Below are 26,135 nucleotides of genomic sequence, written 5' to 3'. Positions count from 1 at the left end.
TGTCTTTTTATTATCAGGGCTTGGTAGAGACTGCATATTTAACTCTGAGCCACCAAGATACCTTGCAACTTCAGCTGCCTGCCATCAAATGAAAGGGGTGTATCCAAGATTGGCCTGACTAGGCCCTAGGGCATGAGTAGGTTATGGGGCAAGCGAGACTTATGGTTCCTTGGTGCCTTTCTCCAGCCCCACACCATTGGCCCTGGGCTGGGACTGTTTTGATAATCACATGACAAAGAGAAGCTGCAGGCCAGGTTTAGGAGATTCTGCATGGCTTGCAGACACTGCCCTCCAGTGGACAGTTTCAATACTGCACCTTCTCTTGACATCTGCGAGGGCTTGTAGAAGGGGAACTATTATTTCAGTGGGCAGTACCCCTGGATATGGAGGGTGGCCAGATGTATGACTGAGTAGCAGTTTATAGCCATGCTCAGTAACTTAGCTAAATAATCAGGCTCTTGGAAGGAAATTTGAGAATGGTATGAGAGTAGCCCACTCTGGATAAAATAAGCAGTTATTTGTTCACTAAAGAACGGCCATAGCCACAGACATCAGTAATGAAGTGGATAGGATAGTCTGCTCTGTGTGGATACTAGGCAGCCTTTCTCTAGCCACCTCTCATTGACCAATGGGTTTGAGGGCAATGGAGGCAGGGATGGAGGTAGGTACGTGTGTATGAACACCATGGAATTGTGCTCACCAAGGACAACCTGGTTAGATTCACTGTTGACCTCAGGCAGCAGAGACTAACCCAGTACCTAATAAGGTACCATCCCTTGGGTAACTGATCAATGACCGGCAGGAGCAGTGCTTTCTCATTGGAGTAGACATGTTAGATATGGGCTCGTCTCTGCATAGCCGAGATGCACAGCTTCAGGCAATCAGGGAGGAAATGGGAATGGGACCAGCCACCACAACTCCCAGTGACTCTCATCCTTAGTCCAGCAGTTCTACTGAGGAGCAACCACCACTCCACTGAACTGCCAGCCAGTTCAGAATGCTTCAGCTCCCTTGAGGTCCCTGGATCTCGGGATCCCTGGATCTCTGACTCACTGGCATAGGGAGGGATTTTGATTCCAAGGGGACACAGTGGAGGATGAACCAGAACATGATTGGAACATAAGAGACACCGTAGAGCACTTGGTAATACCAGGCTATGTGGTTCAGGTCGGGGGCAGGGGTCTACAATGTCTCAGTGGAAGTAGTATTACAAATGGCAGAACCTCAGAGATATGGGTGTACCCCACCAGGCAAGGGAGCACAAAAAGGCAAGGTATTTCTTGTGTGCAAAGGAGATTCAGGTTGGGGACTATACGGATGGAGGTGACTGTGTGACATTTGCTGGGCCACGTGACCAGTTGCAGAGAGGAGGACAATCGTGGCAGGTACTTCCCTCCTGTTTTGTTATGAATGTGCATTGAGTCACAGATCTGCTTTCTTTCCCTTTGTCCCCTCTTGTCACACAATGTGAGATGTCAGCATTTGCCTATGTTAACTCTTACGTCCTAATGTTTCTGCTACAGAACGTTGAGGGCGCATCTTCCAAAGATGGCCGCCTCTTCTGGGTTAGTGGGTTTGGTTGCTCTCAGGTTTGGTTGCTCTCAAGAGCCCAGCTGCACCATGCTAAGCAGAGCCTGACCTTGCTATTGTCCTTGGTTGAGGACTCCCGGTGGCTTAGGGCAATTCTCGGTTGGTACCAGACAGAGAAGAGTGATTAGTTTGCTCAGGCTATGGCACACAGTTGTTTGGTCAAATGCTTGTTGGGATGTTTCTGTGATGGTAATTTGTAGATGTGGCTAAAAATCAACTAATTTAAAAACAATAACCGACTTTTAATCTCCTTTAGAAAATGACTTCAAGTATGTGTCTTGAATACAGTGGCATTCAACGCAGTCGGTTCAAAGTCTAAAGAGCAATCTAGGCTTCCTGAGGATAAAATTGTTTTTCCCTCAAATTGCAACAACAAATCCTGCCCAGGTTTTTTTAGTTTGTTCGTCGGCCTGCCCGACGGATTTCAGCTCTGCTCCACAGATTCTGAACTTCGCAGTCTCCGTAATTACATGCACTAAGTCCTTAAAACAAACAAGTTAGTGGTATCTTATCTATCAATAGATGGGTTAGTGGTATCAGACTATCCATCCATCTCCTACTGGTTTGGTGTCTCTGAGATGGTTGACTGATAGAAACAATTAATTCTCTTTATAGTATTTGCATGAGCAGAAAAAGACATTTCCCTTTTAAACATATTGATGTCTAGAGGACTGGTTAAGTGATATTAAAGTGAGGGACAAGTCAGGGGTGTGGTTAGAAACACAGCCACTGCTGCCAACCATAAGAGACGTCCTAGAGCCGTGGCACTTCCATAAAGTCCACAGAAGACCTCTGACAACATCTGTCTATCAAAAAGCATGGCGAATGTCTTATGTTGTGGCCTGGAAACAGATTAGCTTTCTGTTGTGGATGAGCATAGTTTCAGTTTTATAGATAAAAGATTGTTGAAATTAAAAAGGTACTCCAAGGATCTTTTTACCATAGTCTGCATTTTCCTCTGAAATTTCTGAAGCTGAGAGGTATTGGGAGACTTGTTTGGGGTCAGAGGTCAAAGCTGACATGAGGACTCTGGACTCCCGAACCCTGTCACAGTTGGCTGGGCTCCAGTGTCAGGAGTCCAGAGTCCTCATGTCAGCTTTGACCATTTTAATGAGGTACCTAAAGGCCGTAAGGTTTAGCCAATAAACTCCCTGTTCCAGACACTCATCCCTGCAAGAGGACCTCAGGTCCACCCTGAGAAAGTGGAATACGGTTTTATTCATCATCACTCTCCATCATGACAATAAATGCCTTAAAACCATGGACTATCTCTTTTCATCGGGATTCCCTGTGGGGAGCAATGGAACAGGCCTTTGCCTAAAGAGCCGGCTGTCTAATCTCCCACAGAAGGCCTCTCAGTGCTCCCAGCCACAGCTTCTGCCAAGCCAAGCTGCCCACTGAGCAAGCCAAGGACTCTCTTCCCCCCACAGGACCCAGCTGGAGCTCTCCCCTCTTTCCCCTTCAACCCTGGGCTAGATCCAGCCTGTGGGCTCCCACTCTGTTCTCAGAGGTGCCTGGGTGTCCAAGAGTCTGAGAATCTGACATCCCTGGTCTCCATGCAGGTCCGGAGATCCCCCAAGCCAATTACGGCAGTCCCCAGGACCTCAGACTTCACTCCCCCAGCCCCAGAGTGGGGTCCCATGGCTTTCCATAGTCCTACACCTGCCCAGCACTGATGTGGGGTAAGCGCAGTCAAAACTTCCTGTGTCCCACCTCCACGAGCCCGAGTCCCGAGAGGATGCAGGACACCCTATTAACCCCACACTTATCTGCACCCTGATGCTGGTCTCTGGAATCTGATTCCATGGGCTCGTCATGTGACTCTGTTGCCTCTCCTCCCCTCCCCCCATCCTTGGTCCATGTCATGTGGCCAGTAGCTGCTTTAGCCCTACATTCTGGACCGAAGCCGTGGTGAGGAGCGACAGGCTAACAAAGGCTGGCTCAACAGGTACAGATGCCACCCAGTATTAGCTGGTAGCAGGCAGCACTACCTGTCCCACAAGTTACACAGGAGGTTTGGGGACAAGGAACTAGAAACGTTTACTAATACTGCCAGACTGCCCCTGGTTTGCTCTCAGTAGCTGGAAAGGCTGACGGATTGCATCTGAGGGAAAACTGTCTTCTGAGCGCAAAGGGCTGTCCCCCCCACCTCCGCCCTCTTCCTGCAGCCAGCCAGCAAGTCTCTGAACAAGTGCAGCAAGGCAGAAGGCAACAGATTAACAACTGAATTGATTTTCAAGCACACATGGGCACAAAACACAGCATCCATACTTGACTTCACAGGGTGGGTGCCACCCTGGTTTTATCAGCCTCTTTCTACCCAGCCCACACATTGATGGAGGCAGCAGAGAGTGTAACCCGTGGTGATGAGTTTGGACCAGTGCTGGGGTGTACCTAGGTTCTAGAGGGAGAGGGGTCTGAAAGTTCTTGGAAGCTGATGAGTGGATTTAAAAATTAGGGCTGGGGATGTCCCTCAAGGGGGCTGTCCTCACCTCAAACACGTGAGATACACAGGATGCTTAGGAAACCCTATAGAAACATCTTCAAACAGCCACAGAACGTGGGAAAACCAAGTTGCCTGCCAAACACAACTGACAGACAATCTTAGACATCCTAGCAGCAAGACTGGAGTGCCTTGAAACATTTTTTGGATAGTGCATTTGATAGAAGATGCACCTGACCTTTAAATTTTATATTAAGCTTAAAGCTACGGCTACTAGAACATTCTCCATTCACTTTGTGGCTTGTGTTTTGCACTGATTTGTAAGTGGAGTGTGACCCTGGCTACTCCTCCCCTTGCTCCTAGCCACCAGGGCCAGCCCATCGACTCCAATCTTCTATAAAATACAAGAATAGCTGAAAATGGTTTCCATACCCACTACCAGGCTGGTGTCCTCCTGTTTTTCTCTTTCAGTTTTTTTTTTTTTCCAAGAAAGAAGCCCTTCCCATATGGCTGAACAGGTTGCAAACTGTGCAAGAATCATGCGTCCAAGGGACAGGGTGTCGCTCGCTCGCACCACAGAGAGTTATTGCAGATCTGTTTGTTTTTCACCATCTCATTCTGGCACATGGCAGTTAGGAGTCTTGTTCTGACAAGATGGCTGTATTACAATGAGCTTCTAGCAGGAGGGACCACGGTAGTCTATGGATGAGCAAGATGCCACCTTCTGATTTTCATCAAAACTGCAGTGGCATGAAAATTGTTGGCCCTGGCAGAACCCTGAGGCTAGCCTCTGCTTCTACTCTACCTTCTTGTTCTGGCTGTTATCCATGTCAGAGGCCCTGCCACATGCAATATACAGAACATCAATGAGCACACTGAAACCTCACCTGTTCTCGGCACCATTGGCAAGTGTGTGAGAAGGACCCAGTAGCCAGCCAGCTCCAGGTTCAGGGTTAGCCCAGGATGGCCCACTAACCTTTTCGTTTTTCTTGTCATCTGGCTTGAAGCCCGTGTTGATGAGGCTGGGTGTGGACAGGCCGCTGATGGGTGTCCCTCCGACCTCCCCGCTCAGATTGGCTGCACTGACATTGGGGGGTGTGATGGCGGAGGCCGCTGATGTGAAGGGGATGGCTGGCCGGGGACACATCTGTGCCGGGGACTGCTGGCCATGCTGTGGGGACGCCACAGAGCGGGGTCTCAGGCCGGTGCTGGGCAGGCGGGATGGAGAAGTCTGAGTGCGCAGGGGTGACACGGTGGCAGTTGGCCGGTCCAGGGCCTGGGCAGAGGCATGGGTAGCTGGAGGGGTGGAAGGGAGAAAGGTTAGTGTACATGTGGCCATGCGATTTGCAGAGCATTCTCCTCTTGGGCTTGACTTCTGACCTTGGAGGGTTCTGAACACTCCATACTTGGCTGCCATCACAATGTGTGGCACTGCTGGTTTCAGAATTTGAGATACAGTGCAAACAGTATCCTCAGCCTCCAAATATGCCATGACTATAAAACACACTTGGACATCTTAACAGCATCTGCAGGTGGGAGGCCTCTCCACACCACACCCCAGGCCTTTGTCTGTGAGCTGGCCATTCCTCTGATGTCTGTTAGGTCCACTCAGTGACATGATGTCTTGAGGCTACAGCTGATCTTATGAAAACCAGGCAATATAGAAAAGGTCTTGTGCTACGCCCACTCCAGTGAAGTCTGCCTGTTGGGTCTAACAGCCTGAAGGCAGTCACGAGGCAAAGAGTTTCAAGAAAACTACGCCTCCTGGAACCTTGGCATTCTCATAACCCGTATACTCAAACCCTGTCCCCACGTTAGTCTGGTGTATGCGCTCTTTCAGTATTGTTTTATTATAAACAGATTATAAAAAGATTGATTTTTGACATAGGTAAGCCTCCACCAGTGTTCCAATGGCCCCTAGAAAATCCTTGAAGCTGCAGAGCTTGGAATTCAGTAAGAAGGTTACCTATTCAGTCACATTCAATTTCACTTCTAGTAGAGACAGTGAAACCAATTAGGCATTACAAAGAACAGAGCTAGAATAGCTCAGGGCTGGTCTGCAGAGTGATTACTTAGGACAGTAGCCGAGTCTCACCCAAACCAGGGAATGCCCAATAGCCTATCGAATAGGTTGGGTTAACCATGTATGAGTTAGTAGAAGGGAATTCCCCTGGAACAGGGTTCTTCACTAGGTCCAAAGGAACAGCATAATCAGGCATTTACTAAGAACCCCTGGTGGTGGGCTTAACAATAGATTAGATTACACCTGGCCTGGTCCCCGCCATCTTTTGATGTATGCATTCCTTTTGTTTTGTGTCATTGTAACTTGGTGGATGTGTTCGCCTGGCTTTTCTTGTTTCTTCTTCTGTATAAAAAAGTCCGGTTTTCATTTGGACGTTACATTCAGATTCAACACACTCTCTCGTGTCTGCGTGTGTTCGTCACCCCACTCTCGCTGACTCTATGCCCATCTGTCCGAGACTCTGATTCCCACAGATTGAGGGGGGCCCACTGGCAGTCAGTCTTGAGGTATGGGTTTCTTGAAAGAAATCATTTGAGGCTTCAGAGCGGGGTTGGGAACCCAGCATTTGAATATCCCGGACAGCATGCCTCACGGCTTGAGGGGAAGGTCAGGCAGTTATGGAAATCAGTGAATCCACTGAGGGATTCATCACCTGTGACTCTTGACCAGGACTGTGGGTTCCTATCCATGACCAGCCCTTGAGAGGTGACAGCAGTCAGCTATAAGCCATTGCCCTGGAGCCTCAGAAGCTGTCTCTAGGGCCACTCAGGACTCCCCATACAGCCCATGCTCTACCTTCTAGAAATTGACATCCAGCCAATACAGTCGCACAGTGTGACCACCACCAGAAAGTTTGTGCTGTCTTCTCCTACAAGTGTTGAGCACAGCTTAATAGTCTGCACGGCTCATTCATTTCTCGTATGTCAGTTGTTCGTCGCCTCTCTGACTACATTGTCAGCTCAGCTCTAGGAGGCTGGGGACAGTGGCTGTTTGATTCACTCATATAATGCATCTCACATCCCTGGAATGGTGCCAGGCATGAGGAAGACACTTAATACAGGTCATAATGAGTAAGTGACTACTTGAGAAAAGAGAATTCCCAGCTGAAGCATCACAGAAACAAATCACTGGAGAAGAAACAAATGTCCATTGACACAGGCATGGCTGACTGCACAGGCTGCCGAGATTCTGCGCCTTACCTACTAGCTAGCATTGCAAAGCAGCCACACAGGTTTAAAGAGTCAAGCCAGCAGTGACGGCTGATGGAGAACACTCAGTCTCTGGCCTGTTTCCCTTTCCTTCTGGTCTTTTGGCCTTTGGTTTGCACTTTGGTGATGCTGAGATGCCGAATCTTTTAAGTTCAGACTCACTCCATTTTAGAGAACCTGACCTAAGTTTGAACTCAGGTAAACTAACAGGCTGGTACCTAGCATTAGTCTCCAAGTTGCCCCCCAACAAAACCTGAGCCTAGTTCCAGTCTCTAGGCTAATCCCCAACAAGACCAGCATCTCCAGGTCACACCCTCAACAAGACCAGCATCTCCAGGTGATTCCCCCAACAAACTTGCACCCCCAGGTTACAAGGCCACCCCCTGCCTAGTGACCACCAATGCAGAGGGGAGGAGAAGTTAAGTTTATGATATGACTCTCAGCACCAGCCAATTGTGTTAAAGGCCACAGGAGCTTTCCAATTAGATGCCTGCACACTCACCCCCATCCCCACTTGCTTACTATAAACCCATAGACATTCTGGGCTCCACCACCACCAAACTGTCCTCTGTGACAGAAGTGCATTGTGGGGGGTGGGGGTGAGGTGGGGTGGGGGTAGCTAGCTCCAACAGAATAAAGACCCTGGTGTGAGTTGTATCAGGGATCCTGGCTGTGTTTTGGGGGATCACTAACATTTCCCTGGCACTACAATGCCAAGTCTCCTCATGAAAGCTGGTCGTCCCCACTCAGCTCCCCGTGATCTGTCCCCAGTACCTGGAATCTTCCCCAAAACATGTCCAGTTCTTTAACATTCTCTGTGCCTGCTTTTGATGCTTCTGTTTCCTGTTGCTCTATTTTCTGTCCACAGGTCCCACCATGGGCATTGTGAGCATCCCAACCCACCCTTTAGCTGATGCTGCCTGTCGACCTCTTTATCTGCCCTGTTATCTTGGTTTATCCCTTCCTACAGCTCCAATGTAAAACACATACACCCCACAGCCTGTGCCGCCTATATAGCTTAATTTTCCCAAATTTAAAATTGGATGTCTTTCCTATCTGGCTATCCCCGCTGCCTACCCCCAGCTCCTGCTCACTTGCCCTCCCTCCCTTCTTTCTTTCTGATGTGTGTTCTCACTCCTTGCTTTGGAAGACCCTTCCTTCCTGCCCCCCCACCACCACCCCCGTCTGTCTACCTCTGTCTGATTTTTTTCAATCTACTGCTTATCTTTTATGTGTTAGTTTCTCTCTTGTACTTTGAAATCCTTGCTGGTTTTGTTTTGTGTTGTTTATTGTTTTTATGAGACAAGGTTTCTTTGTGTAGCCTTGGTTGTACTAGAACTCATTCTATAGACCAGCTTGGCTTTGAACTCAGAGATCTGCCTGCCTCTGCCTCCCAAGCACTGTGATTAAAGGCGTACACCACCACTGCCCGGCTGTGCTTTGACATTTTAATGAGGCAGGTTCATCTCAATCTGTTCTCTCCTGTCCCTGTGCCCTCCCTGGGTCTTCCAGTTAGCACTGTGGCTCTTCTTTGTCTAGTAATTTCTTCCCAATGGAAACATTCACTCCTGGTGGGACGTAGGGAGACTTGTATTTTTATTATTTTGTTTACTCAAGAAGTAAACAAAATCTTTAAGGGCCTGGAAACTGAAGCTTACATGGTTTCTAAGGCCCCACTGGTAGGTTGCATGGTAGGGGGAAAAGAGACTCTCTGACTGATTGCAACTTGAGCAGGGAGCTTCGAGCATTCGTGCTCACCGGTGTGCTTCTGTGAAGCAGCTGCTGTGGAGCCATTCATGTCCCTGTAAGTCTTCACCTGTGCTCTGTAAATGTGCCCAGTAAGGTGATTTGCTTGCCAAGTTTACCTCTGGACTGCGGGTCTACCGCTGGTGTTTGACTGTTAGGGTTGGAGAAGAGGGGCAGGGAGTTCAAGAGAAGGGCAGTGAATTCAAGTGTCCCGCAGGAGGCAGGCACAGTGGTACTTGCTATTAATCCCAGCAAGGTGAGCCAGAGCCCAGCCTGGTCTATACAGGGAGTTCCAGGCCTGCCAGGGCAAAACAGTGAGACCCTAACTCAGCAAAACAAGACAGTCCCACCAAACAATCAAAACCTGGAGGAGAAGACAGCTGCATGAGGTGGAATAGTTTAAGATCTGCCTAGGGACAACATGGCATGTTTGTTCTTTTAAGGTCAGGTTTTAGAGTAGGGAGGGACAAAGTATGGTGGCCAGAGAGAATGGGCTGGTTCAAGGTCAGCTGATACCATCTAACAAGACGAACTAGGAAGTGATCCAGTCTATGCGTGTTCAGTCCAGATGCTTTTCCATCAAAGAGTTTTCATCCATTCCTAGTTGGGTCCACAGCTCATGGGTTACACATATATGTAACCAGCCCTTCAGATATATATCTTTGTACACTGATTTTGTATCTTTGAAATGCTGAATTCATTTTTGAGTTGTAGATGTGTGTGTGTGTGTATTCCTTAGGGCTTTCCATATATGAGCCCTTTATGTCTACAACTAGGAAGTTTCCCCCTTCCTTCCCAGTCTATTCACCTCCCCACTCTGCCCCAGAGAGGTGCTTCCTCCTGATCCCAGGAAAACCTCCTCTCTCACCATCAAGTGTGAGGGCATCTGTGTTCTTACAGAGAACTTTCATTAAACAAGCTCACGGCTATCCCTCATTCTCTAAAGTTCCTTAAACAAGAAGTAGATACTGGGTTCTGAGAAATACTTTTGTCTTTTGAGACAATAACATTATTTTGTTCATTACCAAGATGAAGTGCATAAGTTGTTTAGTGTTAATCAAGCCCTGCACTCCTGGTATCACCACATGTGGGACACTACCTTCCCATTCGTTGCCAAATTCAATATGGTCTGTGATTTTATTGTCTTATAATTTTTTTTTATTAAAGTAATGTTGGATTTATGGAAAGAGACATGAAGTATTTTCCCCTTTATCAATTTTCTAAGAAAGTCCAGAAATTGTTTTATTAATGCCCCCATTGTTTTATATTTATATATAAATGCAATTTCTTCCTTGATTATTTTATATGATCTACCAATGAACTAACATATCCCCAGAACTAACTTTGTGGGTGTTTTAAAACTAGAAACTCGGTTTATTTTATAGATATGGGCCTATTCAAGTTACTTCTTGTTGAATACATGCAATGATTTGTATCTTTACAAGCTATTTGAATATGTTCATTGTATTGACTGAACTTAGTCTATTGATTGAACTTATTCACATAAAGATTTTGCAATAATTTCTTAATATCTGATAGACTCTTAAATACTACTACTTAAAAAAAATCTCTGGGGATATTGAGTTTCATTTTTGCTCCTTTTACTTAGTTCAGGTGGCCAGAGGTTTATCAATTTAATTATTATCTTTTCAAAGGACCCCTGTGGTGCTTTGAATATACTTGGCCTATGGGATGTGGCACTAGTAGGAGGTGTGGCCTTGTTAGAGGAAGTGTGTCACTGTGTAGGTGGGTTTTGAGGTCTCCTAGTGCTAAAGTTCCGCCCGAGTGTGGAAGACAGTCTCCTCCTGGCTGCCTTCAGATCAAGATGTAGAACTCTCAGCTTCTTCTCCAGCACCATGTCTGCCTGCACACCGCCATGCTCCTGCCACGATGATAATGGACTGAACTTCTGAACCTGTAAGCCAGCCCCAATGAAATGTTTGGCTTTGTAAGAGTTGCCTTGGTCATGGTGTCTTTTCACAGCAATGGAACCCAAGTACAACTCTCATTTAGCTTAGTTAATTTTCCTGCCACTTCTCTGCTTCACTCTGCGGATTTCTTTCCACTTCGCAGTGGTCCTTCACTCCATCTAGCCTAAGGCTATTAACTTGATCTATGGAAGATGTGTAAATTCCCTCTCAAAGACTGCATTGGCTGAATTTTTTACAAATCTTGTTATGTTGTGCTCTTCTTTACTAATCTCAAAATGTTTTCAATCCTTATTTCCTCTTTGATCCACTAATTATTTTGAAGTATAGTATTACATTTTCAAACAATTATTTGTGATACTGATTTCCAATTCAGCCCCACTGTGGTTAGGAATGTAGTCTGTCCCTTTACATGGACTGAGGTTTACATATTATGGCCCAGACTAGGAGTTAACATGAAAATGTTCTGTGTATAGTTGAAAATAATGTTTATTTTATGTTGATATATAGGGTCTTCCCTAAATGCTAAATAAATCAAGTGGTTATGGTTGTATTAATGATCTATACTGTTAACAAGAGTTGATAAAATCGCAACCTAACCTTTGTGGATTTCTCTATTTCTCTCAGCAGCTTTATCTGTTGTTGCTTATGTATTTTTGAAGCTTTATAATTTGGCACATTAATATTTAGAATTGTTATACCATCTTACTGGGCTCTGTTTTTGCCATTTTATAGTTGCCCTTACCCCCAGCAATTCCTGGCTATACATTCTTCTGTCGGACATGAGTAGATCAATTTTCTTTTGATTAACATTAATATTAGCATGGTGCATTTCATGACTGACAGAATCTATATTTGTACCTTGTTCCACTAGCTCTAATTAACTTAATAATTTCCAAATCATTGCCCTTGGTTCTCTCCTGGCCGTTTTGAAATGTGAAGAAAAGCAAAATATTGGAGCTGCCCCATGTGTATTCTCCTCACTTCTGTCTCTGTTCTCAGAGGAGACAGGAGTATGGAGCCATGATGGACAGATCTGAATCTCACTCTTTGGCAACTGAGGGTGTGGCTTCCTTATGCCAGTCACCAAACACTTCCGAACCTCATTTTCTTCTTTATAAAATAGGGACCATGGAAGTAATTACAGTGAGGCTACCATCTGCGTGAGATGGGTATCCCACTCATGCGCCTCTGTACACACACATGTGCACTGATTCACCCACAAGCAACTGCAGCACAGTTGTAGCTATGCAGTATCCATGCCGCAAGTGGCTGAACACGTGGCTAGGTCCTGCCCTCCCGGTCCAGTCCAGACCGTGACTGTAAGGTAGGAAAGTGCACCTCTCCTTCATAGCACAAGTTGGTGCTGATTTGTTTGCTTGCTTTTAAGAAAATCTAATTCTCACCTGAGGAATACCAAATGGCTGAGAAGCACCTGAAAATATGTTCAGCATCATTAATCATCAGGGAAATGCAAATCAAAACAACCCTGAGATTCCATCTCACACCAGTCAGAATGGCTAAGATCAAAAATTCAGGTGACAGCAGATGCTGGCGTGGATGTGGAGAAAGAGGAACACTCCTCCACTGCTGGTAGGATTGCAAGCTTGTACAACCACTCTGGAAATCAGTCTGGCAGTTCCTCAGAAAATTGGACATAATACTACCGGAGGATCCTGCAATACCTCTCCTGGACATATATCTAGAAGATGCCCCAACTGATAAGAAGGACACATGCTCCACTATGTTCATAGCGCCTTATTTATAATAGCCAGAAGCTGGAAAGAACCCAGATGCCCCTCAACAAAGGAATGGATACAGAAAATGTGGTATATTTACACAATGGAGTACTACTCAGCTATTAAAAAGAATGAATTTATGAAATTCCTAGGCAAATGGATGGACCTGGAGGGCATCATCCTGAGTGAGGTAACCCAATCACAAAAGAACTCGCGTGATATGTACTCATTGATAAGTGGATATTAGCCCAGATACTTAGAATACCCAAGATATAAGATACAATTTGTGAAACTCATGAAACTAAAGAAGAACGAAGACAAAGTGTGGACACTGCCCCTTCTTAGAATTGGGAACAAAACACCCATGGAAGGAGTTACAGGGACAAAGTTTGGAGCTGAGACGAAAGGACAGACCATCTAGAGACTGCCATATCCGGGGATCCATCCCATAATCAGCCTCCAAACACTGACACCATTGCATACACTAGCAAGATTTTGCTGAAAGGACCCTGATTTAGCTGTCTCTTGTGAGACTATGACTGGGCCTAGCAAACATAGAAGTGGATGCTCACAGTTAGCTATCGGATGGAGCCCCCAATGGAGGAGCTAGAGAAAGTACCCAAAGAGCTAAAGGGATCTGCAACCCTAGAGGTGGAACAACAATATGAACTAACCAGTGTCCCCCGGAGCGTGTGTCTCTGGCTGCAAATATATCAGAAGATGGCCTAGTTGGAAAGAGAGGCCCATTGGTCGTGCAAACTTTATATGCCTCAGTATGGGGGAACACCAGGGCCAAGAAGTGGGAGTGGGTGGGTAGGGGAGGTTGGGGAAGAGTATGGGGGACTTTTGGGATAGCACTGGAAATGTAAATGAAAAAAATACCTAATTAAAAAAAAAGAAAATCTGAGACCCCCCAGTCCCAGCTCTCTATGGGTCTGCTTAGACCACTTATTTTTAACGGGATGATTTGTGTGATTAGGTTTAAGCCTGACATTCACTGTTCTATGCCTTTCCTCCTTTAGCTACGTATTCTTTATTTCTACCTTGCTTTGGAATTGTTGATTTTTCCATATGGATTGCCTCCTTTACTGTAATGCTCTGTTCCCACGTGCGATGGCTGCTTGCCTCTCTATACCATGGTCTCTGAGCAGCCACGGCACAGCTCTTCCAAGACAACAGAAGAGCCTCCAGCGCACACAGTGCTTCCCTTTCTCTCCCTGGCTTTTGTCTTTCTGTCTATTATAGATTTTAATTTTATATAAGCTCAAATTCCATAACCGTATTACTTTATGTTTAAACTCTCAGTTGTACTTGAAAGACATTTCAATGCTGAGCAAACGCCTTGTACTTAAGTCTATGGACTTCCCACTTTTGGGTGCTTTTCTTTACTTTGCAAAGTGGATCTCTGTACTTTCAACTTCTTTCAAGCAAGCTTTGAACAATTCTCATACTGTGGTGCTGTCCCTGACAATATGTGTGTCACTGCATCTTAATGTTTTTTTTTTTTTTTTACTTTGTTTTCACTTTTTTAAAGAGATAATTTTTGCTGGATATAGCAACCCGGATTGACTGACGAACAACATACTTTTCCCTTCTCTCAGCCCTCTCAGATGGCCTCTTGACACAATACCTACTCACCTTTAGTGCTCCTAAGGTGTCATCTCATTCATCATTGAGTTTGAACAATTTGGTTATGATTTGCCTTACTGTAATTTTTTTCTTTTTTCTTTTTTTTTAAATAAATATGCCTCTTCTGTTTTAGAGTCTACCAACTGCTTTTAAGGTCTGAATTTGTAATTTTCATCAAATTCAGAGCAACTTTGGTCATTTTTCTTTATATTATATTTCCATCCTGCCTGTTTGCCCTTTGAGAGTTTGAATTATACATAGATTGGGTATTTAAGGTGGTTCCATTGTTCACTGATGTTCTGTTAATTTTATAATTTCATGTTCTTGGAGAATTTTATGGGTGAATACTGTATTTACATCATTTTATATAACATCACCCCTCCCTATCTCCCTATTCCTCCTCCAGCTCATGCCTCCTCTCAAATTATCACTGCTTCCTCTGTAATTCTCTCTCTCTCTGTGTGTGTGTGTGTGTGTGTGTGTGTGTGTGTGAGAGAGAGAGAGAGAGAGAGAGAGAGAGAGAGAGATCCATTTAGCAGTTGCCCAAGTTGAGATTTAACCTATCAGTAGCCTTATCCCCGGAGATTTCTCTCAGCAGCCGTTAATTTCCTGTAACTCTTCCCCCAGGGGCGTGGCCTTGTCACTGTGCAGGTTCGCGTGGGCAGTCACAGTGCTGAGATTCATAGCTGCAGCCTCTCCATCATGTATTCAGGACACTCTCCAGCAGCAGGGGTCCTGATCCTCCGGCTCTTAGGATCTTTCCACCCCATCTTCAGCAGTTCCCTGAGCTGTGGGGGTGGAAGTGGTGCCTTAGATTTACATAATAAGTGGGGTCTGGCACCCCACCATCAGTCACTTCATAACTTCATTTTACATATACACTCACATATATGTATAGACACGTGTATGTGTGTATATGTATCTAATACTATGTATGTATTTTGAAGCAAGCTTATAAAATACTGTGTCCCTATGGCTTTCTCAAACATTCTTATTGTAATTTACTTCTCTTCCCTCCCTCACCCCTGGCTTGCACCCCATTGTGGGTTTCCCATTTCCCCTCTCACAGCCTAATGTCCTGCTAATCCCCTCTCTAGGGCTCCTCTCCCCACCACAGTCTCCTTCTGGTTTCCTGGTCTCTGTGGTTACTCCAGGCCATGCCCTCATCTAAGGATTTGGAACCAGACACCACAGATGAGAGAGAAATGCTGTGTTTATTTTTCTGGGGGCTGAGTTACCTCACTCAACATAATATTTTCTAGTTCTATTTATCTTCAAATTTCATGATTTCGTTTTATAGAGTTCTATTGCATATATGCACCACGTTCTCTTCATCTGTTCACCCGATGTTTAGGTAGCTTCTGTTTCCTGGCTATTGTGAAAAGGACAGCAACGAGGACGGCTGAGCAAGTGGAGTGGCATGGCAAGTCCTTTGGATATATATGCCAAGGAGTGGTGTAGCAGAGGTGTATGGGAAACACTGACAGCTCACTGAGAGTCTTTCACACGCATTTCCAGAGTAGGTGGACTAGCTTCCCATCCTGCCCACAGGGCGTGAGCTCCCCTTTCCCGTGCTGTCTCCGACATTTGCTATTGGTTGTTTTCTTAATTGCAGCTATTCTGGCTGGAGTAAGGAGAAGATGTTTTAATTTGCATTTCCCTAATTGCTCTGTTTGTTGAACACTATTAAGATATTTCAGAGACTTGCTTATTCATTTATTCACTCATTCATTCATTCTTTTGAGAATTCTCTATTAAGATCCATGTCCATTTTGACTTGGGTCGTCTGTCTTATTGGCTCTTTAGTTTTTGTATGTTTTGGGATGTGAATCCACTGTCAGACGCACTGTCGGGAGTGATGCTCTCCTGCTCCATCGGCTTCCATGTCACCTGGCTGTTTTCTCTGTGGCCTGAACAAAACCTCTTTTATCTGATTCAGTTTTTGTAGTTTCTATGGCAACGCCTTCAATTCATTAATATCTTTCTTTGGTGCTGCCCAATTCCATTGCCCTGTCTTTGTTCCAGTTTCAACTTTATGAATGTCTAGAATATAGCTCGATCTGTTTCAACGTCTTCAAATGCCCAATTTTCAAATGCCTGTTTGATTGGCTGGTTGTGGGCTATAACCTCTGGGCTATATCCTCTGGGTTGTATCCTCCTCTGGGCTGTGTCCTCTGGGTTGTATCCTCCAGGCTGTGTCCTCTGGGCTATATTCTCCAGGCTATATCCTCTGGGTTGTATCCTCCTCTGGGCTGTGTCCTCTGGGCTGTATTCTCTAGGCTATGCCCTCTGGGCTGTATCCTCCTCTGGGCTGTGTCCTCTGGGTTGTGTCCTCAGGCTGTGTCCTCTGGGCTATATCCTCCAGGCTATATCCTCTGGGCTGTGTCCTCTGGGCTGTATTCTCTAGGCTATGTCCTCTGGGCTGTATCCTCCTCTGGGCTGTGTCCTCTGGGTTGTATCCTCCTCTAGGCTGTGTCCTCTGGGTTGTATCCTCTGGGTTGTGTTCTCTGGGCTGTATCCTCTAGGTTGTATCCTCTGGGTTTTATCCTCTGGGTTGTATCCTCTGGGCTGCGTCCTCTGGGCTGTGTCCTCTAGGCTGTATCCTCTGGGCTGTTTATGCAGCTAGTGGTTTTTGTTTTGTTTTGTTTTTGTTTTTTTTGTTTGTTTTTGCATAGCCAATATGCTGGTTTCCATGTTTTTAAAGGTAAGGTATTTCTTCATTCCAATGAGTTAAGTTTTGTCGTGTCATCCTTTTAAATGAATTGGAAGCAGTCTGAGCCTTTTGATCTTTGCTTTTCCCTGTGTATTAGAACTGAAGCCATGCTCCGTTCCCATAGAGGCCAAGTCCATTGGCCTCGCAAATGTGTGGAACATTATTCTTCTTCAGTCTGACTGGGAAAGTGGGCACCATTCCTGTATGTGCATATTGTGGGCACCGTCAGTGCCAGTCCTTTCTTCCCTCCTTGTCTTGGCACTGGGCAATGTGTTCAGATGCACATGCTCATTATTTCAGGGGCACCGGGGGCTTTCTCTGAGCAGCTCTTTCCTCTCTGGACCTCCAATCTGTAACTCCAGCCATTGCAACCATGCCCCGTGATGCTCCGTTTGGCTGCTCGCCTGTGCCACAGACCCTTCCCTCAAGACTTCATTAGACAACCAACTGTCCTTGGCTGTCTAAGTCTAGTGCCTCAGAAGCTGCTGCCATATAGACCTGTCTGAGGTTTTGGTAGTTTTGAGTGGGAGGGTAAATCCAATCTCTTTCTAATCTGCATTTGCTATTTAAAACCCGTTACTCTCCCTCTCCACTCCCCAGCCCCCCAGATGAAACCCTGACCTCCCTGATGGCCTGAGAGCATCCTTGTGGGGTGTGCCCGCTTGTCTCTCTGCCCACTTCAGCCTATCTTGGTTCTTCTGCATGGACCTCGCTCACTTCCGGAACACCCGCCTCATGGCTCTTCACGTGCCTTCTGTCTAGACAGCCTGCTCCAACCTTGCATGCTGGGTTCCACTGGTCCTTCAGACTTGATGTTTGTCTCTGTGGAGGCACTGTTCCATCCACACCGGGCTGCTCCTCCCACATCTCAGCCCCACAACAAACGTCACCTCTCTTCATGTTTCCTTAGCAGTCCACCTATGCCTCTATGACGTGCTTTCAAATGACCGCAGGCTAAGGTTACAAGACATAGCCTGGAAGTTTTGCTAATATAAGTAAAACCAAATATTCACGAAAGACTTGTGGGTAGTTATAGGAGTCTCTGGCTCACTAGAGTGGGACTTAGGGGCTCAATGACAGGGGGTGGCCTAGGAATGGCATTGCCCTGTGGGAGCATGGGAGCTGTTTTCAGGGCCCTGCATTTGCCCTGGCTGGTCCTGCTGAACACCCTTCCTACCCCACCTGCCTACACTGCACCTACCTGCCTTGAGAAGGGATGGTGACCTCTTGAAAACATTTCTGGCTCCTTTCCTGCCCTGGTTCCTGTCCTCTGGGTTTGAATGAACAGGTCACCTCTCTTCATGTTTCCTTAGCAGCCCACCTACGCCTCTATGATGTGCTTTCAAACGACTGCAGGTGCTTGTTTTCTGCCTCGTCCTCTAACTGCCCAGGAACAGGGTCTCTGGAGTCCTCTCTGCACCTCTGATCCCTGTGGTGCCCTGCATCTGCACTCAGTTCTTTCCTTGGTGCTGATGGTTGTTGGTTTGCTTTCTGTGATCTGTTTTTGATGAACAGATGTCTGTATTGGGCTCTGCTTCCGAGAGCGTATAAAGGACATGGGCACTATGCAGGGGTGCTATGCCCTTGCAAGACAGGGGTATGTTAAGTAGAACTAATCATATCAAACTCTATGGCCGATGCAATTAAGCCTTTGTCAAACTGCCTGCCTTGGGCTGAGATGAGAACACTGTGGGAACGCCCCTCTCTCCCCCCCAACACAGGGCTAGGAGCTGCTGAAATGGGCAATTACAGCAACGAACAATCCATTACTTGTCGTGTCAACAGTGTTTTTCCTCTCTAAACGCAGAATAAAGTGGAGAATGCTGTGGGAACCCAGTGGCATTTAATGTACTGATAGGCCATGGGTAGGAGCCATTCTTTAACCTGACCATGACAACAGCACAATGGCACAGGGACAAGCGTTAGGTCACAGCACTGGGGCAGCCACTTAGCCATCCCACATCTCACTCTCCTCACATGTAAAATTAAACCGGGAGAAGAGAATGCTTGTCACAGTGCCATAGTTGCTATGGTGACAGACTGTGCATGGTGTTGCACTGCCCTGAGCCAAACCCATTTCTTTTGATACTGCTTGTCATGGCGGACAGGAGTGATGACTGGCAGGGCTTCACTTTCTGTTTGAACTGGGAAAGCTTTAGTGAGGCTTGGTGTGGAAAGGCCGTTATGCTGGCGGTTAACCCGAGGCTGCTGTGCCAACAGGGCTGCTCAGCTTAGACGGGCATGTGTGGCACACTGGCTGGGCTGAGTGATTGAGGAGATGCTCATAACCAGAAGAATAGGAGTATCCTTTACCTCAGCATATTTGAGTTCAACATCTTGGAAAGCTGCTGGCCGGTCTGGAAACTAAGCTGGAAATGATTAGCCAGACACAACGGCTGCATCTCTAACCTGAGGGCACCCAGGACTAGCAGCATAACACCTTACACAGCCGCGTGGGCGTGGCGAGCTGGAGGATGGGAGACAGGGATGAGGCATGAGGGAAGAGGGTCCAGGACCACTGTGCTTCCAGGTCACAGCAGGCTAAGGCTGCAAGACATAGCCTGGAAGCCTTGCTAATGTAAGTAAAACCAAATATTCACGCAAGACTTGTGGGTAGTTATAGGAGTCTCTGGCTCACTAGAGTTGGACTTAGGGGCTCACTGACAGGGGGTGCTTAGAAAACATTGCTTGTTGCCAGTTCTGTTTTTTTTTTTTTTTTTGATGGCTACTACTATAAAATCCCCAAGAACTTCCTTCTGGACTTTCACTGATGCTGGTGGATAGCAGGTGTCTGAGTCCACCCTATGCTCACTGATGGTGTTACACACTGGGCACCAGAGTCTGCTGTGCACTCACTGATGACATTTGGCACCTCCGATGGTGAACAAGACTTCTGTCCTATTGTCTCTGAAAAGCTGAATGTTTTAACCATTTCTCCGTTCACTCCCCAAATGGTCTACATGGCTCCTTGTGTCTTCCCTTCCCAGGGGAAGCACACACAAGGACATGTATTTCCAGACCTGGCTCAAGTGCATCTTGCCTACTATAAAAGAAGCCTGGGCCTGTGGAACTGCCTTTGACCATACATGGAGTATGTTTGTGAGACAGAAAGCAATAGGAGGAGACAGAGGGAAGGCGGGAGGGAAGGAGGGAGAGAGGGAGGGAGGGAGGGAGACAGAGAGAGGGGGTGGGGGAGAGAGAGAGATTCTTAGTATAGGCTACCACTCTTACAGCAGGATATTGTTCCACGACAGCTAGCATACCCAGGGCTCACCATACTCATTGCCTGTCTCAAAGTCACAGCCTCTGAAGCTGGCTTGCCATCTCTCCATAAGCCACTTCCTCTGGGCTGGACATGACACCATCATCCTCTCAAGGTGACCCGTTTCAGAATCTGACTTAGGTCCTCCAGATCTTTATGTCCCATCTCTGGAGTTCCTATCTCAGATGGAACTATTGTGCCTTGTGAGTTGCTCATTGCCCTCTGCCCACGGTGCAGGATCAGACCCCCCCGAGGCTGCTTACCCTCTCTGGCTGACTCCTGTTATAGGCACAAGCTGTATACCAGCTCTTTCCTTGTGCTGTGGTGGTCTTTGGTAAGATGTTACACTCCTGCTTTAAAGTGCTTCAGAGTACAGAGGTATGCCCCTACACGGCCCTAAGATTCCCCTCTTCTTAGAACCTTCATTAATGATCACTGTTGTCTTTTCCCTTCCTATGTGTTAGACACTCCTGACTTCCAGTACATCACTAGCATCTACACAATCATCCTAGGCAGTGAGCACAACCAATCTTCCCAATTTACAGACAGAGAAGCTGAGGCGCTAGTGATGTTGGGAGCCTCAGCATTTGAGCACAGGTCTATCTGCTGTTCAAGCCCCTGCTTTCACCAGGCTGTTGTGTGCTCCACTTGGACAAAGCGGCAGTTGTCTTCTCTTACAAGGGCTCTCCCAAAATCACCTCTAGTTTACTTCAAACCACACAGCTAGTACTAAACTCCATATATTCTGTTTTTCCTATATAACCATACATGCTTATAATACCCTTTCACTTATAAAGTAGGCATGCTGTGGGACCAACAATAGCAAGTAATAATGAAATTCAACAGTTATAACAACTACGTTATATGGATGTGGTTCTCTATCCATCTCCCTACCCTTCTCACTACACTATGCTTGCCCTGCTGGTTGACCGTGGGCATCTGCAACCACACGGAAGGGAAGAAAATGCTGTGTGCAGTCATCTGCATGAAGATGCGCTCTCCCACATCATCCATGGCTACTTTCCTCCTTTCTTTCACACCAAGCATGTTCTTTCTCCTTCTACTCTTGGAGTTACTTGGCTGTTCATCCCAGCTTTGGCTCATTCTCAGGACTTTCCCCTGCCCCTACTTTCTCCCATATGTCCAACCATGACCTTGCCCCTCCCAGCACCCTGAGCCATCCCTCCAAGATGGCATCGATTTTCCAAGGGAGTTTGTGAATCTGTCTGTCAGTCAGTCAGTGAGTGAGGACCCAAGAATGGGGATGGCACTCTGTCCATTGAGTAGGCATCAATGCCATGCTCTCAAAACAATCCACATCAAATTCAGACTGTGAGGGCCTGCCCACTCTCTTTGCCTCATGTAAGCCTCCACTTGTCATATGAGTGTGAGGGCAGGATATCGTTCTGAGGTTCAGGTCCGATGGGTGGGTGCATGGACCACACACACACAGTCCCATCAATCATGACTGGAGAACATATAAGCAGAGAGTGGTATGTATGGTCTTACATCCAGGAAGCTGCTTTCTGCGGGCCCTCGACTGTGCCATGGTTTGGCTAGCTCATATACAAATGCTGTATCTTTGCTCCAAAGAATTTATGTTTTCTCCCTCATCTGCACTTTGAGGAGAAGAGTTTCTTGGATAGTAGGGAATGGAGGGAAGAAAAACATGGGCTACACCTTCTCCCTTTGGGTTATTTTTATTGGGCAATGGTAATGTCAATGGCACTGTGGGGCCATGTGGATGTGAACTCTTAAGGGAGTCTTGCTACTAAGTAATTCTTACTGGCTCTCTGCTAGGCTTCCAGACAGTGATTATTTTCTGTCTTTAAGGTCTACTCATGGTTTCTTTTCATCTCATACTACCCAAGAGCAGATTGGCTTGTCATTGTGTTTCATTAGGATGCCACTCTCAATATATTTTAGAAAAGAGCTTCTCTGGTTGGTACTTTTCATTCAACTTCTCCTGACAGATACTGTCCAGGAGAAGGTACTCCTACTTCACTAGGAAAGTTATTGGGAGACACTTTGCCAATCTTGCTCATCCTTGGTGTCTTGCATGCCACAGATGATGAGCATGGGTCTGTAAATCCTCCATGCCCCTTCAACTGCCAGTACAGGGCACCAGAAGGCAGGTGCCCATGCTGGAGATCAGAAGATTCCAGGTTACGCGAAGCAAACCTGACTTCCCCGACATGCTGGCTGGTGAGAGACCTAGCCCAGAACAGACCTCATGATTTGCATCCCAGCAGCCCCTAGTTGATTCCTATCAGGGAAAATCCCTGGGAGTTTTGTGTCCATACCTGTTGGGATGGTGGTATCCCCGGCCTGGCTGGCTGTTGGTTGGGCTGAGTGCCGAAGGCAGCTGCCGGTTGGAAGGGAGGTGGCTGGGTGCTGCATGTGATCCTGTAGTGTGGTGAGAGGCAGGGCAGACCTGGCGGCAGTGGCTGGGCTGCTCAGACTTCCACCTCCAGGGTGCATAATGGTGGCCATGCCCTTGGCCAGTGGAGACCCTCCAAGGACATTATTCCAGGGTAACCCAGCCCCTCCTCCAGGAACTCTAGTGGAACAAAAGCAGAAAATCAAGTCAGTGAGTGGGCTCAGGTAAAAGCAGGTCACGTGCTATGCATGGCAAAACCCAGGTCTGATCTACAGGCTCTGAGAGGTGAGTGTCAAGGGCTCCATGGATGTAGGACCATGAAAGGCAGCCTGGTCCCCAGTTGCGCACAGGCTTGAAATCCCAGTAACTCTGCAGGGATGGTAGGTGTTTTGTCATGCTCCTGGACACCAGGCTCCTGGCACGAGGCCACAGCTCTCCATAGGTCTGTGGCCATCAGTCATGTAAGGGCAATGCCCCAAGCCCCTCCACAGGTAGAGGATGTGACCTGTGTCACATAGCCTCAAGACAGATCTCCATTTTAATGGGGTACCTAAAGGCCTGGAGACTTAGCCAATAAACTCCCCTTCCTAGACACTCCTCCCTCCAAAAGGTATTTAACCTCAGGCCTGCCCTGAGAAAGTGGGGTATGGTTTGATTCATCTACTTTCCCCCATGACAATAAATGTCTTAAAACCATGGACTGCCTCTTTTCTTGGGATCCACTGTGGGGAGCAATGGAGAAGGCTTTCTCCTAAAGAGCTGTCACCTAATCTCCTGCAGAAGACATTTCAGCATTCCCAGCTATGGCCTCCACCAAGCCAAGCCAAGCCACTGCTGACTAGCCAAGGACTCTCTCCTCCCCAAGGGACCCAGTAGGAACTCTCCACTCTTCTCCCCTTTGGCCCTTGGCTAGATCCAGCCCCCACACCCCCACTCCATTCTCAACTCTTCTGTGGCTCCCAGTGGCACCTGGGTGCCCAAGAGCCTGAGAACCAGACAGCCCTGGCCTCCATGTGGGCCCGGGACCCCCAAACCAGCTCTGGTAGTCCCCGGGACCTCCAACGGCACTCCCCCAACCCTGGGGTGGGGTCCCATAGCCTGACACCCACCTGGCGCCAGGGTTGGGGTGAGCGCAATCAAACTCCTGCATCCCACCTCCCAGAGTAGCCTGAGCCTTGTGGTGGAGGGGAGGCAGGACACCCAAACCTTACACATGGAGGTCCTAAAACACTAGCAAGGCACTACTTTAAAGAATGCCCTAAGGTCATGTTGAGCAGCCAGGTAGCCTTTGTTGTGCTTGGTTTTTCCAAACCAAGAGCTATGGGCTTCTAACCACCATTAGAAAGCATGGTGGACTCTGCTATGTCTCACAAGACTGATACTTCTGGAGCATGGTGGGGCATGATGCTGGCTCCTCCTAGATACACCTCCACCCTCTTTCTTCAAGCCACCGAATAAAGGCCCAGGCAGCACCATCATCACTCCCTGAAAGCATCAGGCACTTGCAGTTTTCTACCTGAGACAGATGCTTCCTCCCCAAAGCTCCCAGATGAAGCCACTCTGCACAGGATGAGCACAGCAGCTTTGAAAATGACTTTTAACTCTATGAATGCATTTGCCTTAGCTCTGAGGATGGTGTCTGGGATTGATAAGCTTCTGTGGGTTGTGTTAAGGGGATTAAAATGTGCTGGGAGGTAAAGTCCAATCCCTATTCCTTTATAATTCCTCTTTTGTGACAGGGGAAGGCACGGTTGGAGAAGAGGGGAGGCCCGACATGAGGAGAGTGATTCTGCCCAATGCCTACCTTTCCTGGGCCAGGCGCACTCTCACCTCCCCACTGTGGCTTGGATGGGGACTTCTGAGGGGAAGAGAACCACAGAAATCAGAGGAGTGTCTGTGTATCAGCTATGGGGGAAAAGAAAGGGCCTTCCAGAAAAGAGGTCACTGGTACCAGGGTCCCTCCTCAGCCTGAGAGCTATCTGAGGTGTGCCTCCATTGAACGAGTGGTCCCACCAATGGGCCAGTCTTCATCATGCATCTTTAATAACCACTGCTGTGACCCCATGCTCAATCTTTATAAACCAAGTATGTGTGTCCTCCTGGGCACTTTCTGAAGCCGCCCGCATAGGCAGGAGGATGGCAACTGACACAAGACAAGAAGATGTTACATCTTCTTGAGCGTCTTCTTCCAAAGACACTAAAATGGTTTGTTTATATGGCCCCTAGTGTTGAAGCCAGCTGTTTTAAGGGGCTCCTGTGAGTGACACTCCAACAGCTATGCACTGGACCTCACAGCACAGCAGAAAATCCAACAACCCTGGGCTTCCCCTTCAGTGGATTTTTAAAATTGTTCTTATTTTATAAAATATTAGGTAATTGAGATTTGTAAAAAATGCTCCAAAGTACAAGGAGGGGAAATTTAAGAAGTTACTCATAATGCTTTTAGTCATTAACAGTTGTTACTTTAAGGTATGTATCACTTTCCTTTATGTGTGTTTTACACACACATATACACACATTTGTTTGCTGTGTTCATACCACAAATACATATGTGATGTAGATATGTCATACATGTGAATATGCTATATTCACATGGTACAAATGCATATATACATGCTATGCCTATACTGCATATACACACATGTGCATTATACCTATATCTTACACACACATGCAGACACACTCCACATACTCATATGCATATCACATACTATATACATATCAAACTCTACATACATGCACATATTGTGTACATGTGAGTGCACAGACCAATGTGGAGGACACATATTTTTTATGCTTATACACATAGCGTAACTATACTATAAGCATGTAACTGCCCCATGCTCACTTCATACACATACATAGACGAATACCTATATGAGCATGCATACTCAATACCATCCACCACACACTGCACATACATGCACACCCACTGGCCTTGGTTACAAGCACATGTCTTGAAGATCTTGCTCTCTGATGACCTTCCCACCTCTGTTCAGGGACAGCTACTGCTGTCCTTAGTCCAGCCCTTGCTGCCATGTTTATTCCCTGGGTAGCCAATGCTCCCTGGGAAAGCCCAGCGAACCAAGCTTGGCAGAGGAGTCACTCCTCAGAAGAACTCAAATGTCTCCACTGCCTCAGGACTGAGTGTTACCAGGGACCAGCCCATAGCATGAGCTCTAGGCCATATTCCCCTCTTGTTCAGGTGGCTAGGCCCTCACCTGGAGACGGGCGTCACATAGTTCCCGGGGAATACCCCCGAGACGCCTGTTTTTAGTGAGGCTCCCTTGAACCAGCCGTCCTGGCACTTCTCGAGCACACGGTACATCTCCCCCTTGCGTAGCTCCAGCTCATCATTCTTCTGGGGCTTGTATGCATAGAGAGCCAGGTACCTGTGGATGGAGGATGAGGACAGGCTCAGTGGACATCAGCAATGACAGGGGAGGCACAGGGCAGACAGAGCTCATCTTTAGA

At 47.0% G+C, this 26,135-nt stretch overlaps 1 protein-coding gene across 3 annotated transcripts in view; it reads right to left on the bottom strand.

The window, feature by feature from the left end:
* The window catches only part of Sh3rf3 (SH3 domain containing ring finger 3), a 327,009-nt gene that overhangs the window by 29,416 nt on the left and 271,458 nt on the right, over positions 1 to 26,135 (bottom strand). For all 3 annotated transcript variants that reach the window (XM_011243443.3, NM_172788.3, XM_006513617.3), the window contains exons 6-8: positions 25,883 to 26,053; positions 22,585 to 22,841; positions 5,010 to 5,329 (exon numbers count right to left, since the gene is read on the bottom strand). In XM_011243443.3, coding sequence (XP_011241745.1) covers positions 5,010 to 5,329; positions 22,585 to 22,841; positions 25,883 to 26,053 — 748 coding nt within the window. The remainder of the gene's footprint in view (positions 1 to 5,009; positions 5,330 to 22,584; positions 22,842 to 25,882; positions 26,054 to 26,135) is intronic.

The sequence above is a fragment of the Mus musculus genome, chromosome 10 (genome assembly GCF_000001635.26).
Source record: "Mus musculus strain C57BL/6J chromosome 10, GRCm38.p6 C57BL/6J".
Lineage (NCBI taxonomy): Eukaryota > Metazoa > Chordata > Mammalia > Rodentia > Muridae > Mus > Mus musculus.
Note: the sequence above shows the minus strand (reverse complement) of the source record. Positions and strands in the feature narration are given on the sequence as shown.